This window comes from Lagopus leucura, unplaced genomic scaffold (assembly GCF_019238085.1).
Source record: "Lagopus leucura isolate 7727_CA_CO unplaced genomic scaffold, USGS_WTPT01 Super-Scaffold_100019, whole genome shotgun sequence".
Classification (NCBI taxonomy): domain Eukaryota; kingdom Metazoa; phylum Chordata; class Aves; order Galliformes; family Phasianidae; genus Lagopus; species Lagopus leucura.
Window position 1 is genome coordinate 6,351,094 of NW_024962273.1, and position 12,632 is coordinate 6,363,725.

The following is a 12,632-nucleotide window of genomic DNA, read 5'->3' on the forward strand; positions in this document are numbered from 1 at the left end:
CTTAGAAAGTTAATCAACATTTGGCACTGGGAATATAAACCTTCACTGTGTTTACCCTTCCACTTAATTTTAAATGAATCATTCTCAGATCACGTAATTTCAGTTGGTTCTTTTTTCTCTACAGTGTTGAGTATTGAACCTAAAATAGAATCACTTCTCTGTGGCTCAGAAATGATTTACTTTTTTATTTTTTTTCCTAGCTATCAGATTCAGAGTATTTTTCCTACTGTTACTCACAGCATTTTTTCTCCAGCCTATGTTGGCCATAATAAGACAATTCCCATTGGAAAAGGAATTACCATTTCTTTATTGTTGTTTCAGAGAGCTTTATCCATAGGCAGTACCAACCCTGCAGACTTGGTGCATATATTTAGTGCTACTCCATAATGTTGATGACGTTATGCTTTGATTTCTGCATTTAAAACTCACATTGAGCATAGTTTTCAAGCATTGTTTTGTGTTTGGATTTGCTAGTGTTAGCATTTGACAGCTCTCCAATAACAATTCTTTTTTTTTTGCCTTTTTAACCTTCTCCATGTTTATCACTATATATTCTTGAATAATAAGTTTGCAACGGTATATTTCAATTTGACTGTTGCCACCAAGAATTTGGAAGCATTTTCTATTTGAGAAGGCTAAAACCAGCCCAACCCAGCAACACTGAGAGTGACTGTTTTAATTTCACCTGGGGTTGTAAATCAATACCCATTTACTATTCAGTTACTGCTTATGTTTCCCCAGATAATAGTATAACACGTGTAATGTCAATGCAGTTTGGCATTTGTCCTCATTAGTATGGCAAAGGACACTTTTTTGCAAGAGTAAGCAAGCATCACGCCATATTTCTGACATTTCCTTCAGAACAAAGAAGGAAAATATAATCAATTTGTACACAAAAGACGTGATGCACATCTGATGTGGCGCCTCCGATGCTTTTATAAATGAAATCTCTTGTAAGATTAGGCTGCTTGTAATTCTATCACATATTATTGATTGTTGAACGGAAGCTAGGAGTGGCACAGTGTAGCTTTTTGAGCTCTAGTTTATTTGCTAATTCAGTCATTTATAATAAATGCATAATATATTTAACATCAGCAGCTGAATTAGAGGTCAGTAACAATATAGGAAATACTGCTTGTGACCAGTGTGCCTAAGGTGTGTCCTCATACATGCTTCTCTTTATTTTCTTACATACATGCACATCATTTATTGCATACCATTTCAAATCAAATGACTGAGCATATGAATTATACTTTAGAATCTAGTTTTATGATGATCACAGTGATATTTCATATGGTATGATGCTTTGCTGTTTGGCCTTAAGCAATTAATTTAGCCCTAAAACAAGCATGTTGTGATTGGTGAGGATGTTGCAGATATGAAAACCAGGTGAAATATAGCTGGTTACTTTTCCTTAGCTCTAGCTTACAAGTTGTTTTAAGGGATCAATGAAAAGTCTTGCTTTCAGGTCTTAGCACAGCAATAGGAAGTAAGTGCTGGCCATGCGGTGGGTTGTGTGATACAGATTGCAGGTCACCCCTCAGGTGATGCCCTTCACAGCCCCTGTCCTGTGATCAGCTCTCACCTTACTGCTGTCATTATTTACTTCTTGAAGTGCTCTGCTCTGTGGAATTGCTTTGTCACAGTGTTTCAGCACCAAAGGTGCAAGTTGAAGCATTCATAAGAATTTTTTTTGGTGCTAATAATAGATCTCTATGTCTCATTGTGAAGAGTTTGCTACCTGAGTCAGACACGGGGCTGTCTGTTTGTTTTCTGATGGTGCAAAGCAATTAAAACCTTCATCCTTTTTGAAGTCAGCTGGTGAGATGGGCCTCCAGCTTCCCAGAATCTGCCTCTAGGCTGATTACATAAACTATTCATTATTTGTGAGAAAGCAGGATAGAAATTTGGACTCTCTAACTGTATAAACATCATCCTTCAGGAGAAGAGCAGGGGAAACAGTCCTTTCTGGTTAACTTTGGAGAGCGGCCTGCCAGCAGTGTGCAGGATGGGTGAGGTGAGAGGGAGCTGCTGAGGCGCTGCAGGATCAGGCTGACGTGGGGATGCGAGACAGGTGGTGAGGAGCAGAGAGGGGCAAAATCGGTATTTAACACCACAAAGCTGCTCAGTTTGGCCTAGGCACAACACTGCTTCTGCCAACAGCAGCTACAGCGTTCCAGAAATACAGACCTCCCTCCTGAGCCAAGGCGTCTCGTTTTATTTTAAACCCTTCTTTCCCGGGCAAGGCTCAGCAGGGAAGAGGTACCACACCGCAAAACACTGTCTTCTCTGGGTCCGGGAGAGAGGAATGGGATGAAGGAGTGGTACCAGCAGCTCCCAGCTGTGTCCAGGTCAAGAGAAAGCTGAGGAGAGTGGAAGGAAAGCTGCAGCTGTGGGAGGAGAAGCAGCAGCTTACCTTGGGTCAGAGTACAGGAAGGCCAAAGAGGAGAATCACACATACAGATTTTAACCTTAATTTCACACGTGATGTGACCACTGGTTAGGAGCACTGAAGATTCTTTCTTGCTCCAATACCAGTAAATACCTTTTCGCTCAACACTGTAAACTGAAGGTGAAGTGAAAACATTTCTGCATCCCCAAAGTGAAAATGAGTGTAAAGGGTGGTAAATGCAGGATGGAGGGGTAAAAAGTAATGGGTAGAAATAATGTGGTTTGAAAATAGGGCAAAGTCTTAAAGTCAGAATTAGGAAGATGCCAGGAGCACAAATCAGCTAAAATTTAGTTACTAGCCTGAGAATTGTGTTAGCGCATCTCCACCCACTAAGCCAAGCACTGAAGCATCCCCCGCAGCTTTTTTTAGTTTCTACAATAGATTTGGAAAGATCAAAGTCTCAACACCATCAACAAATTTTCCTTAAGCCTCAAGATGACTTCTTTTAGTGAGATATTTGAAAGCAGGCACAAAAGAATTGTCATGTTTTTTGAAGGCCTCCGTTCTCATTTGCACGGGTGGGGACAATGCATTGGGACAAAGTGCAGGAAGGCTGCCTGCTGGCCACTATTATTCCCTTTCTGGGACCAAAGAAAGCATTGTATGAAAGCTTTCTTTTGGGACACTGTCACCGTCAGGCTGAGCAGCTAGCTTTGTGCACACTGTTGTTTTATACATGAAGCCATCTAGTAGGATGGCATGTCCATTCACTGAGGCTTCGTGTAGGGTGTAATAGTAATGAGTGAATATGACTAAAGAAATGGAAAAGGAAGAGCTTTATTTACGACGTTGAGAAGCTTTTACCATATGGAAATGATCAGAATTTAAATTTTTATCATCTGTCACAATTTGCTGCTGCTGCTTTAATTAAAATAACACCATGAATACGTACGGTGAGTCTGGCAAGATGTGCTTTGTGCTGTTAATGACCGTCAGATGCTAAGGCAAAGGGACACAGAGGGGGCACAGTGGAGGGAAGATCCTGAGGGAGACAGTGCCAGATGGCTGGGCTTATTTTATTAATTTAGCTCTGTGTTCTGGCCTCTTGTCTTCCTTTCTCCCAAGGATGGGTTGCTTCACTGGCAGTCACTTCACATCATGGTACGACGTGTTTAACTCTCAGAGCACTGCAGCAGCAAGGGGAGCGCACCAGCCCCGTGTGCCCTTGCTCTGTAGCCCTGAGGATCAGGTGGTCAGTGTTGTTCCTTCCAGCTGTCACATCCTCTGCGACCCTCTGCTATGTGGCCTAGCAGCAGAGCCAGCTGCTGTCCTAAACCACTTCCAGCCTCTCTCCGTGTGTGTGGGCCCCAAGGAGCATTTCGAGCAGCTCTTTGCCCTGTTGCAAAACCTTCTTGCTTGATGCTTCTTCCAGCTGCCTGGGCATCCAGAAAGCACAGCAAAGGCCTGGGAGTCAAAGTAGGTGATTTTTTTTTACACTTCAGTTTTGTCTCCTCGCCTGGTACTGCAGTGTCGGCTGCCTCCGTGTGGGTGTTGTGTGGAACTGCTCTGGTGATCATTAGGTATTAATTAAGTTTTGACATCCAGAGGAAAAAAGAGGGAAAGGAATCTTCTGACAAAACCTATTCTGAACAGACTAAAGCAAGGAGAGGAGACTTTTAGTTACTTCCCCTTCTCTGTGATGGCAGAGAAGCTCTGATGGATCAGATCTCCTGCTGTATTGGTAGCTGTCGATTTAGTACTAGAAACAAAATGAGCTTGTGCTCTATTATTAAAAAAATAATCTGGAAGTTTTTTGAGTTCCTGAAATCTCTATAAAATTTTGTCTTAATTTATTATCTATTTATTAAGAACATGTATCACATTTAAGTTGTCTTGGCTGCCAATAAAGCAATTAGTGAGACTATTTTTGATCACAATAGCTGGAACACATGTCAAGATGCATGCCAATGGTCCATGAGTTTGGTAAGGCTGAAAAATCCCAAACCACCTGAATTCACCCCAAAAATCTATGGTATGATCGAAATACTGTAGCACCCCTTTGCACTGCTCTTTTCATCCCCTTCACTGTCACCCTTTAAATCCTGCTTGACTCTTTTCAGCAGCAGTAACTCCTGAGAGGCAGTTCCTGTTGCCCATCAGGTAGTGACCAACTGGGTTGATATTCTGGAGCAAGAAAAAGAAATGCAGGGCCTTCATATGCTTGAAAGCATCATGATCAGGTTTTTGTCACTCTTACAATTGCAAATTAAGTGCAAAGAAATTGGCTCATCTAAGGAACGTTTGTGTGAGAACGGCACTCTGCTAGCTTGGGGTGGAGACTCAGTGGTCCTTGGGTTGATGTTGCACGTTGTTCTGCTTCAGGTTATTCTTATTCGTGCTGTATATTTAATATTAGTTAAAATATTTAGTTAAGTGTTAGCTGAGATTAGATTAAAATTGGAAGACCAATGAGAGTTTGTCAGACTATCAAAATTAGATCTTGGGGCATAGTAAATATACTAGGCTGACATCAAGAAAACGTTACTAGACCTTCCATAGCCCTCCAAAATTGCTTGAGTACAATCCAGTCGTTTTGGTAGAATAACTTTATCCATGTTGTTTATCCCACTGTTACCCAGTTGCCTTAATTCTGTTTTCTAACTGCTTGTGTTCTGTGCTCTTTTCCTCAGCACATTTTGTTCTAATATTCATTATTGTACCAGGGCTAGAAGGAATGGGCTCTTGGCAGACAGAGAATGAAGTAGTTTGAAAATACAACATAGGAAACTGTACTAAAACATACCAAATACTGTTTGGTATGACCCTCAGGCTGTGGGGATGTGAGCACGTCACACCTGTAATTACCAATACCTTGCTAAGCAGTTTTTCATCCTTATCTCATTTCTTTGCACCTGGAGTTGCCGCTAAAATAAAATAATGGAAATGGATGGAGCTGCTGATGAATCACCGTGACAGTGTTCACTATAAGTGGGGGTTTTGGCCAGAGTATTTCAATCAGTAACAGGGTCCCTCTGGCACTGGCCCACTTAGACCTGCAGATAAAAATATTCTTGCTGTTTCCTTTATTTGTACTGATGTTACAACAGCTTAAATTAAAGCTTGTTTTAAGAGTAATATAATTCATCTACTTTGAAGCACTGTGGTCAGATGGCAAGAAGAAACACAGGGATTGCTGTTAGGTGCCTGAATGCAGCAGCTGTGTTTCAGTACCCAGCGGTTTCCTCACATCCCACCTGTAACCGTTGGATTAACACAGTGGAAGGGCGATACAGGGGTGTAATAGCAAAGGGACCAGCACAAAATGGATGGTGTTACAAAGGAAAAGTCCTCACCCATTTCTGAAGATCCAGGCTCACAGGAAAGACTCCACAAGGGAGGGATCTCCAACCAGAGATCTTTCCACAGTGGCAGTAAGCCATTACATGGGATCTAAGAGAGGTGCAGGCAGGCTCCACCCCTTCTGGTCACACACATGAATTGCCTTCACCTATGCTCCTGTTTCTTGGACCAGACTTTACATTACTTTAGAAAGGTTATTGAATTATTATTTCTTGCACACAAAAAAATCAACAAATGTCTGGTAAGTGGAATCTCAATCCTTCATCCTGCATGCAGACTTCCTTATTGATTGCATTAGATGTTAGGTTACTAGGCAGCCTGCAGTCAGCCCAGCAGGTGGTTCATCTCCTCAATCTCAGGGGTCTGAGTCTATTCAAAATGTGTTGCTTGGAACCATCATTAATTATGTTTGCAAGAGCAATTACTGCTGTCTGGAAGCCATAATCTAGGATATCTTTTTCTCAGGTTGTATACTTGAATGGCACAAATAATTGCATACTAACTATATTAGTATTTGTAATTTAATTATACTGCACAGAACCAGAAAATAGACTAATGTCTGACATCTTTTCTTTCAGGATGACTTTCTGTATAGTGTCTCCGTTTTAAGTGGCATCCTCTGCACTGTTTTGGCAGTAATCAAGTTTATGCTGGGCAAGGTCCTTACAAGCAGAGCGCTGATAACTGATGGTGAGTGTGAATACAAACCTGTTGCACTTACAGATTCTCCCAGGGAATGTGGTAGACCCAGAGATACAAGTGATCCCTGCACAAGGGCAGCTAGGGAAGTGTATTGAAATGAGAAAGTGGAAAAACACAGAGCAATTTTTGACCTCTGGCTTCTTACATAGATGCATCAGCTGCAATGAGTACCTCTGATGGAAGTCAAACAGTTAATGGGTAGCTAGTGAGCAATAACGGAAAGTTAGAGAGAGCACATAATATACATTAGGTGTATATAGGCCAGAGGTTGGAATAGTGTAGGGATATGACAACAATTTGTAGAGATTTGGCTAAGTCACATCTGTCCTCATTGCCTACACCTGGTGAACAGGTTCATCCCTACTGCTGAACTACAGAAAGTCTGCTGCAGAAAAAGCCATTCTGCTTTCAGTAGGAGTCTCAGCCATCATTCAGACTTCCTCCTATAGAGGTAATTTGCTGCCCTGGTTCTTTTCCTGTCACCTGCCCAGTACAGCCAGTACAGTAAGACACGTGGAAAACAATGCCACTGCTTATTTGTAAAGGCATGTGCAAGGCATGTTTTGAGGTGAGCTCCAGTACTCCTCTCACTTACAAGGCTAAAGCTTATGGATCTTCAGAAAGCTCCAGAGGGCTGCTCTGGAAACATGTGAGCCCGTGGGAGGATGGAGATGTCACAGATCCCTACAAATCTCCATCACATGACAGTTTGAAATGTTCTGTTAGGATACACAGTACTGTGTAAATGATTCACGGATTGTGGAATGTAAATTATTTTACTCTGCTAAAAATTTCACTTTAAGGAAACTCAGTTTTCAGTTTACTCTTGGGATGCATGTAATTACTTTATCTTAAGATATTTAAACCTACTTAATTATTTTGTGATAAATGGAAACACATACATTTTATATTGTCCCACATATAAATACTTTGTGTCTATTTATGTATTAAAATAAGCAAAAAAAGAAACAGCAGTGCAGAATGTAGAACTAAGCTCCTGCCTCTCTCTGTGTGTAGCTGCAATAGTCGTTGTTGTTTCTGTTCCTTAGTCTAGATTTTCCTAGACATTTTGAATCAAAAAGGATCTCCAGCCTGCAAAATGGATTCTGGAAAGGATCCTGGGAGCTGCAGACCAGTGAGTCTGCCTTATTTTGCTGTCAGTGTAAGCAGGACATGTTTGCTAGGCAGATTAACCTCCACTCTAAAAAAAAACGTGTGGCTTGTTTTTTAAGCAGCCAGTTTTTCAGACAAAATATTAGGTGAAAAATTCCTGAATAATTCTAGCTTTGCGTTGGGAAATTGCTTCCCTCCTAATTACATCCTTGAGCTAATTATATTGCCACTGAGCTGGAGCTTGCTCATTCTTTGATTAAAAAAATTAGGGAATAAGATATACAATTACCTTGCTCTGCTTATTACCTCTATTTTCTTCCTTCTAGGACTATTTTAGAAAACGTAGGAGGCTGGTATTACCGTGTGTACTTAAATATCTTCTTTCACAAAAAAACATTTACATATATGCTTAGTTGATTAACAACCAGGAGGAGACAGTATGATTCAGTACCTGAGACAGATTTAGCACTCCCTTGCAATTCTTTTTTTAGTGTTTTCTGTTTCCTACTAACTTACCTCCTGTGATCACTGGCTGTGTACCAGCAAACTGTATTGAGTAATTCAAGCATGCATTTTTCTTTCTCAAAAATACATGTATTTTTTTCTCTTGTACATGCCAATCTCTATTAAGGAGACATGTATATATGTACATATTTAAAGAACAGAGCTTTACAACCATAGATTTTTGAAGCCTAAATGTATTAATCCTTATGAAACAAAATGTTACTTGTACGATTTGTGTACAACAAAAGTTCATGGCCTTTTGGATAATAAAAACAGCTCTTTCCTATCTTGAATCTTGTACCATCTCAAAGAACAAATGTAGGGATGAGACAGGCAGGTCTGTCTGTAGGTTTTAGATACCCATTTCCTTCCCAGATTTTGCCACCTGTTTTTTCCTGTGCTGACCTCATGCACAGAACGTGGTGTCTGGATTCATACCTGCAGCTGCTGCATGATTTCCTGCCACACCAACAAAGAAAGGTTTGCCTGAATGGAAAAGAGACAATTTCCTTTGTAAGTAGCTTTTTGATCGTTTGGAAGCATCAGCCATTAATGACAAGAAGATGTCTTATTATTTCCTGACTTTTGGATATCGTGCTAATAGAATCTGGATTAAGCTGGTACATGGAACTGGCACTGGTATAAATTTATAGTGAATTAATTTATACTTAATATATTATACATGCACAATATATATTTCATTCACAGTAGAAGTAGTATGTTATACTTCTTGGGAATACAAGCAGACTAGGCACTAACAGAGTGCTTTGGGCATATGCTGGTTTAGATATACTGGTATAATTATTCCAGTAATCAAGCATGCGTATGCAAGATTTGTGATCCCAGTGGCATTACCAGTCCCAAAAAATTCCAGATCCTTTTCTCGTAGCTCTGGGAGCCTGATACCTTTGTATTCCTCAGTCTGCCACAGACTTGCTAAGTAACACGTGCTTTGCCATGCAAGGTTTCCTTTGGATTTAAATACCTACTGACAAAGGTCTGGTGCATCTTAAAGTATGGATGGATTATAAAAGTATTTCAGCTATAGAAGTAGTCAAGTGTTAGCTGCATCTTGGAGAAATGACTTAGTGTGGATGGGGTGGGATGTGATCAGCCTGGCTCAAAGAAGACATTCAGAAGTAAGTGTCATGCATGTGGTTGTTGGCAGACACGGAGAATTGGGCTGACTAAAGTTGACTTAGCACAAAATATTGGCTATTTCAAGTTAGACTTTTTCCTTTGTCATCAAGGTATCTACCAAATGAATGCATTATCAGGGACATTTTTTTGTTGTAGCACAGCAGCAATGCATTCTGGCTTACTGTGGAACATAAAAATCAGAAAAAGGGAGTTTGGAAACAAAAAGAATACAATCTTGAAAAATAATCTCTGAAAAATAATCATAATAACAAAGAAGAGCTGAAGGAAAAATGACACTAATCATTCTAAATCTCTGGAAAGATTTTAAAGGGACAATCTTGGAAAGGAACAGTTTAAAAAAGAGAGAAAGAAAGGAATCCAAAATGATGTCTATAGAATTTATGAGTAATAGGTATGAATCTGTTCCTGGGATTATTGTGTGTCTTCCCTAATGCAGTCAGCAGTGTGTGCAGCTCTGAGCTATTGTGCTCAGAGAAAAACAAATATCTGGAATGGAGTAAAAACCTCTGTGATAACATCTGTGAACAGTTATTGTGTGAAATCATTTTCTTTTTAATGAGCATCTGGGGTATCCTGGACTCTAGCTGACTCCTGTTCAGAGAAAGGAAGAGACTTCAAGTCCCTTACTGATCTTCCTTTGATGTTCCTGTCAGGGCTCGCTGTGTGTGCTGCAGTACTAATTACCTTACGGAGATGATCTTGGGAAGATATCTATGCAAGGGGCTACAGCCAGCCAACTACTGGTTTACAGCTCAGAGGTAGTTGGTTCTGATTCGTGATGATGAGCTGCAAGAGGAAGAAATGCTGCACTGTCAAAGTCAGCATGGAGCAGTGCAGCTTTTGAAGGATTTAGCATCAAGAAATCAAAGCTGTTTGAAACAAACAGCAGCTAGAATTAGGATTTGGAACTCAATAGGGTCATGAGAAACAGTTGGGACCAACTGAACCAAGACACCCAGTACAAGGAAATGGATGTAAACTCCTATATCAGAACAGACAAGTGCCAGAGCTTAAAAACTGGTCACACACCAGAGATTGCAAGTTTGATTTGTAGAACAGAAGCATTGCAGTCTGCTGGCTAATGGTGCAAACAAATGGCACACAGGACACCTCACACAGGGATCTTCGCCTTCTCTGCAGTACTGGCACAAACTCAGCTTTTCTCCATACAGGTGAACTCCTCTCATGTGACTTTGTTGAGATTTGGTTCTTCCTCTTTTTTTTTCCTTCTTTCTTTCTCTGTCTAGGCTTCAACTCTCTTGTGGGTGGAATAATGGGATTTTCCATCCTTCTTAGCGCAGAAGTCTTTAAACACAATTCTTCTGTCTGGTATCTGGATGGCAGTATAGGAGTTCTAATTGGACTTACAATATTTGCCTATGGAATCAAGTGAGTATCTCCTGCTAGTAGGTATTTCAGTATGCACTGAAGATGGGCGGTCTTTTTAATGTAAAAAGTCATAGCTCCTAAATGCCTGTGTAACTCCAGTTACTGCAGTTTATTAGACCAGCTGCCAACAGTGTGGCACAGCGCATGGAAACAGACAAAAGAGTGTCTGTCTCACATCAATAGGAAAGAAGCCAGAACTTAAAAGAAATTAGAATTGTTTTAATGAGGCATTTCTTTACCTGCATTTGGAAATATAGTAATGGAACAGTTTTGGCTTCAAAGCATTCAAAAAATAACCAATAATTTCAGGAGTGGTGTTACCTGCGATTTCTGTCTTACCTCCACCATGTAACAACTTTTGAACTGGAAGTTAGCCAGCTTTTTTCAAATAATATTGTTTGTACTGAATGTTAAGATTATTTATTGACTCCAGACAGCAGAAACAGAATAATATTGAATGAAGCTCTGCTATAATTTCCCTTGCCTGCAAGGAATATGAGGGTTTTGTGTTTCATTGCTCTTTCTCCATAAGAAAAAGGGGACACGCAGCATCTTATTCAATTGGAATCATGACTGTTGAGAGGTGGACTTTGGATGCAGTAAGTTCTCAGCTGGAAGCTGTGTTTTTCTTCCCTTCATTGGAAAATTGGAAAACTAGCATTTTAATGGAGAATACCATTTTTGAAAAATCACTGTGATCACTATTATTTCCACTGCAAAACTAGCTGTTCTGGAAAACTATAGAGGCAAACCAGTGCTGAAGTATTTAAATGTGCCAAACAGCCTCAGAAGCCTTTGGAACAGCCTCAGAAGCCATGCTGCACCCACGCCATCATTTGCTTCTGCATGGTGCCTTGCATTTCTGCATAACCACTCCTGTGCTCTCCTTTGCAGGTTGCTTATTGATATGGTGCCCCGCGTACGGCAAACGCGCCACTATGAAATGTTTGAGTGAAGATCACACACCTCTTCTTTGTAAGGACTCTAAAACTTCAGCAGTTTGGGCAAGTGGTGCCAATGGTATTTTATTCAATATGCCGTTTGTTTCCCGTGGTCCGTTTTTGTTGAAGTTTGTTTTAATGGGAAATCTCTCTGTAAAATTGGCATATGTGCACACTGCTTGCAATTCAGTGAAACAGCAGCATTTTTCTTTCAATATGCTATTGATTCCTGTGACTATAGAAAACATGCAGTTTGCAGTTCTAGCCCAGCTGCCACATTGTATATTCTGAAGTGAAAGTGTTCTTAATGATGTGATAAACCTGTGGGTAAAGAAGTGCCAGTTTCAGATCTTGTTTATTTGCCCTGGCCTGTATTTTCCTAAACACATGCTGTAACAGAAGCGCAATCCTTGCTAACCTCTTTGGCTATGGAATATGCTGTTGTAAAGAGCGGACTCCAAGAGCTGTGTTGCTTTGGAACACTTACCTGGGATCTCCCTTCATCCCTTTTTAAATAGGCCCACAGAAAGAGAGGCTACAAACCTTTCTGGGATCAGAGCGGTTCTTCATCTGAGCCCTAACCTGAGCGAAGCGATACCTCTTCAACTTAAATTCTATTTTTTCTTAAGAAGACACTGTTTGCTTTGCATGGACCAAACAAGCACACACAGTATTACTGTACAGACCAAAGCCAAGAAGTCACGCAAGGAAGAGAAGCTGCTTGAGGAATGAGACTTTTTATTCTATTATACTTTACACAGATGTGTTGGTGTGTGTGACTGTGGTTGCTCTGTAGTCTGATGATGGCACAGCAGTGGCGCAACTGGGTGGTGAGACAGAGATCTATTTATTAGATTTAGATTGTTCTGTAAAGTGTTGCTCACCTTCCATCGCACATCTTATGTATTACTAGCAGGTTAAATTATCAAAGAAACTCGATGTATAAACAATAAAACTGGTATCTATTTTATACAATACCGTAAGTAACATTTAAAAACTATTTCCAGAATGTACCATAGAGCAAAGTCTTCCTGTATAGCAGCCTATTAAACTGGATTCTCTGGCTATAT

General features: G+C 40.4%; 1 protein-coding gene across 4 annotated transcripts in view; it reads left to right on the top strand.

The window, feature by feature from the left end:
* Positions 1-12,632, top strand: part of TMEM163 (transmembrane protein 163) — an 83,821-nt gene that overhangs the window by 70,824 nt on the left and 365 nt on the right. For 2 of the 4 annotated variants that reach the window (XM_042877669.1, XM_042877672.1), the window contains 4 exons: positions 6,331-6,442; positions 6,807-6,905; positions 10,480-10,621; positions 11,516-12,631. In XM_042877669.1, the coding sequence (XP_042733603.1) occupies positions 6,331-6,442; positions 6,807-6,905; positions 10,480-10,621; positions 11,516-11,576 (414 nt within the window). In that variant the 3' untranslated portion in view covers positions 11,577-12,631. Of the gene's footprint in view, positions 1-6,330; positions 6,443-6,806; positions 6,906-10,479; positions 10,622-11,515; position 12,632 lie in introns of those variants that run through there. The other 2 variants (XM_042877670.1, XM_042877671.1) reach the window with 2 other exon arrangements.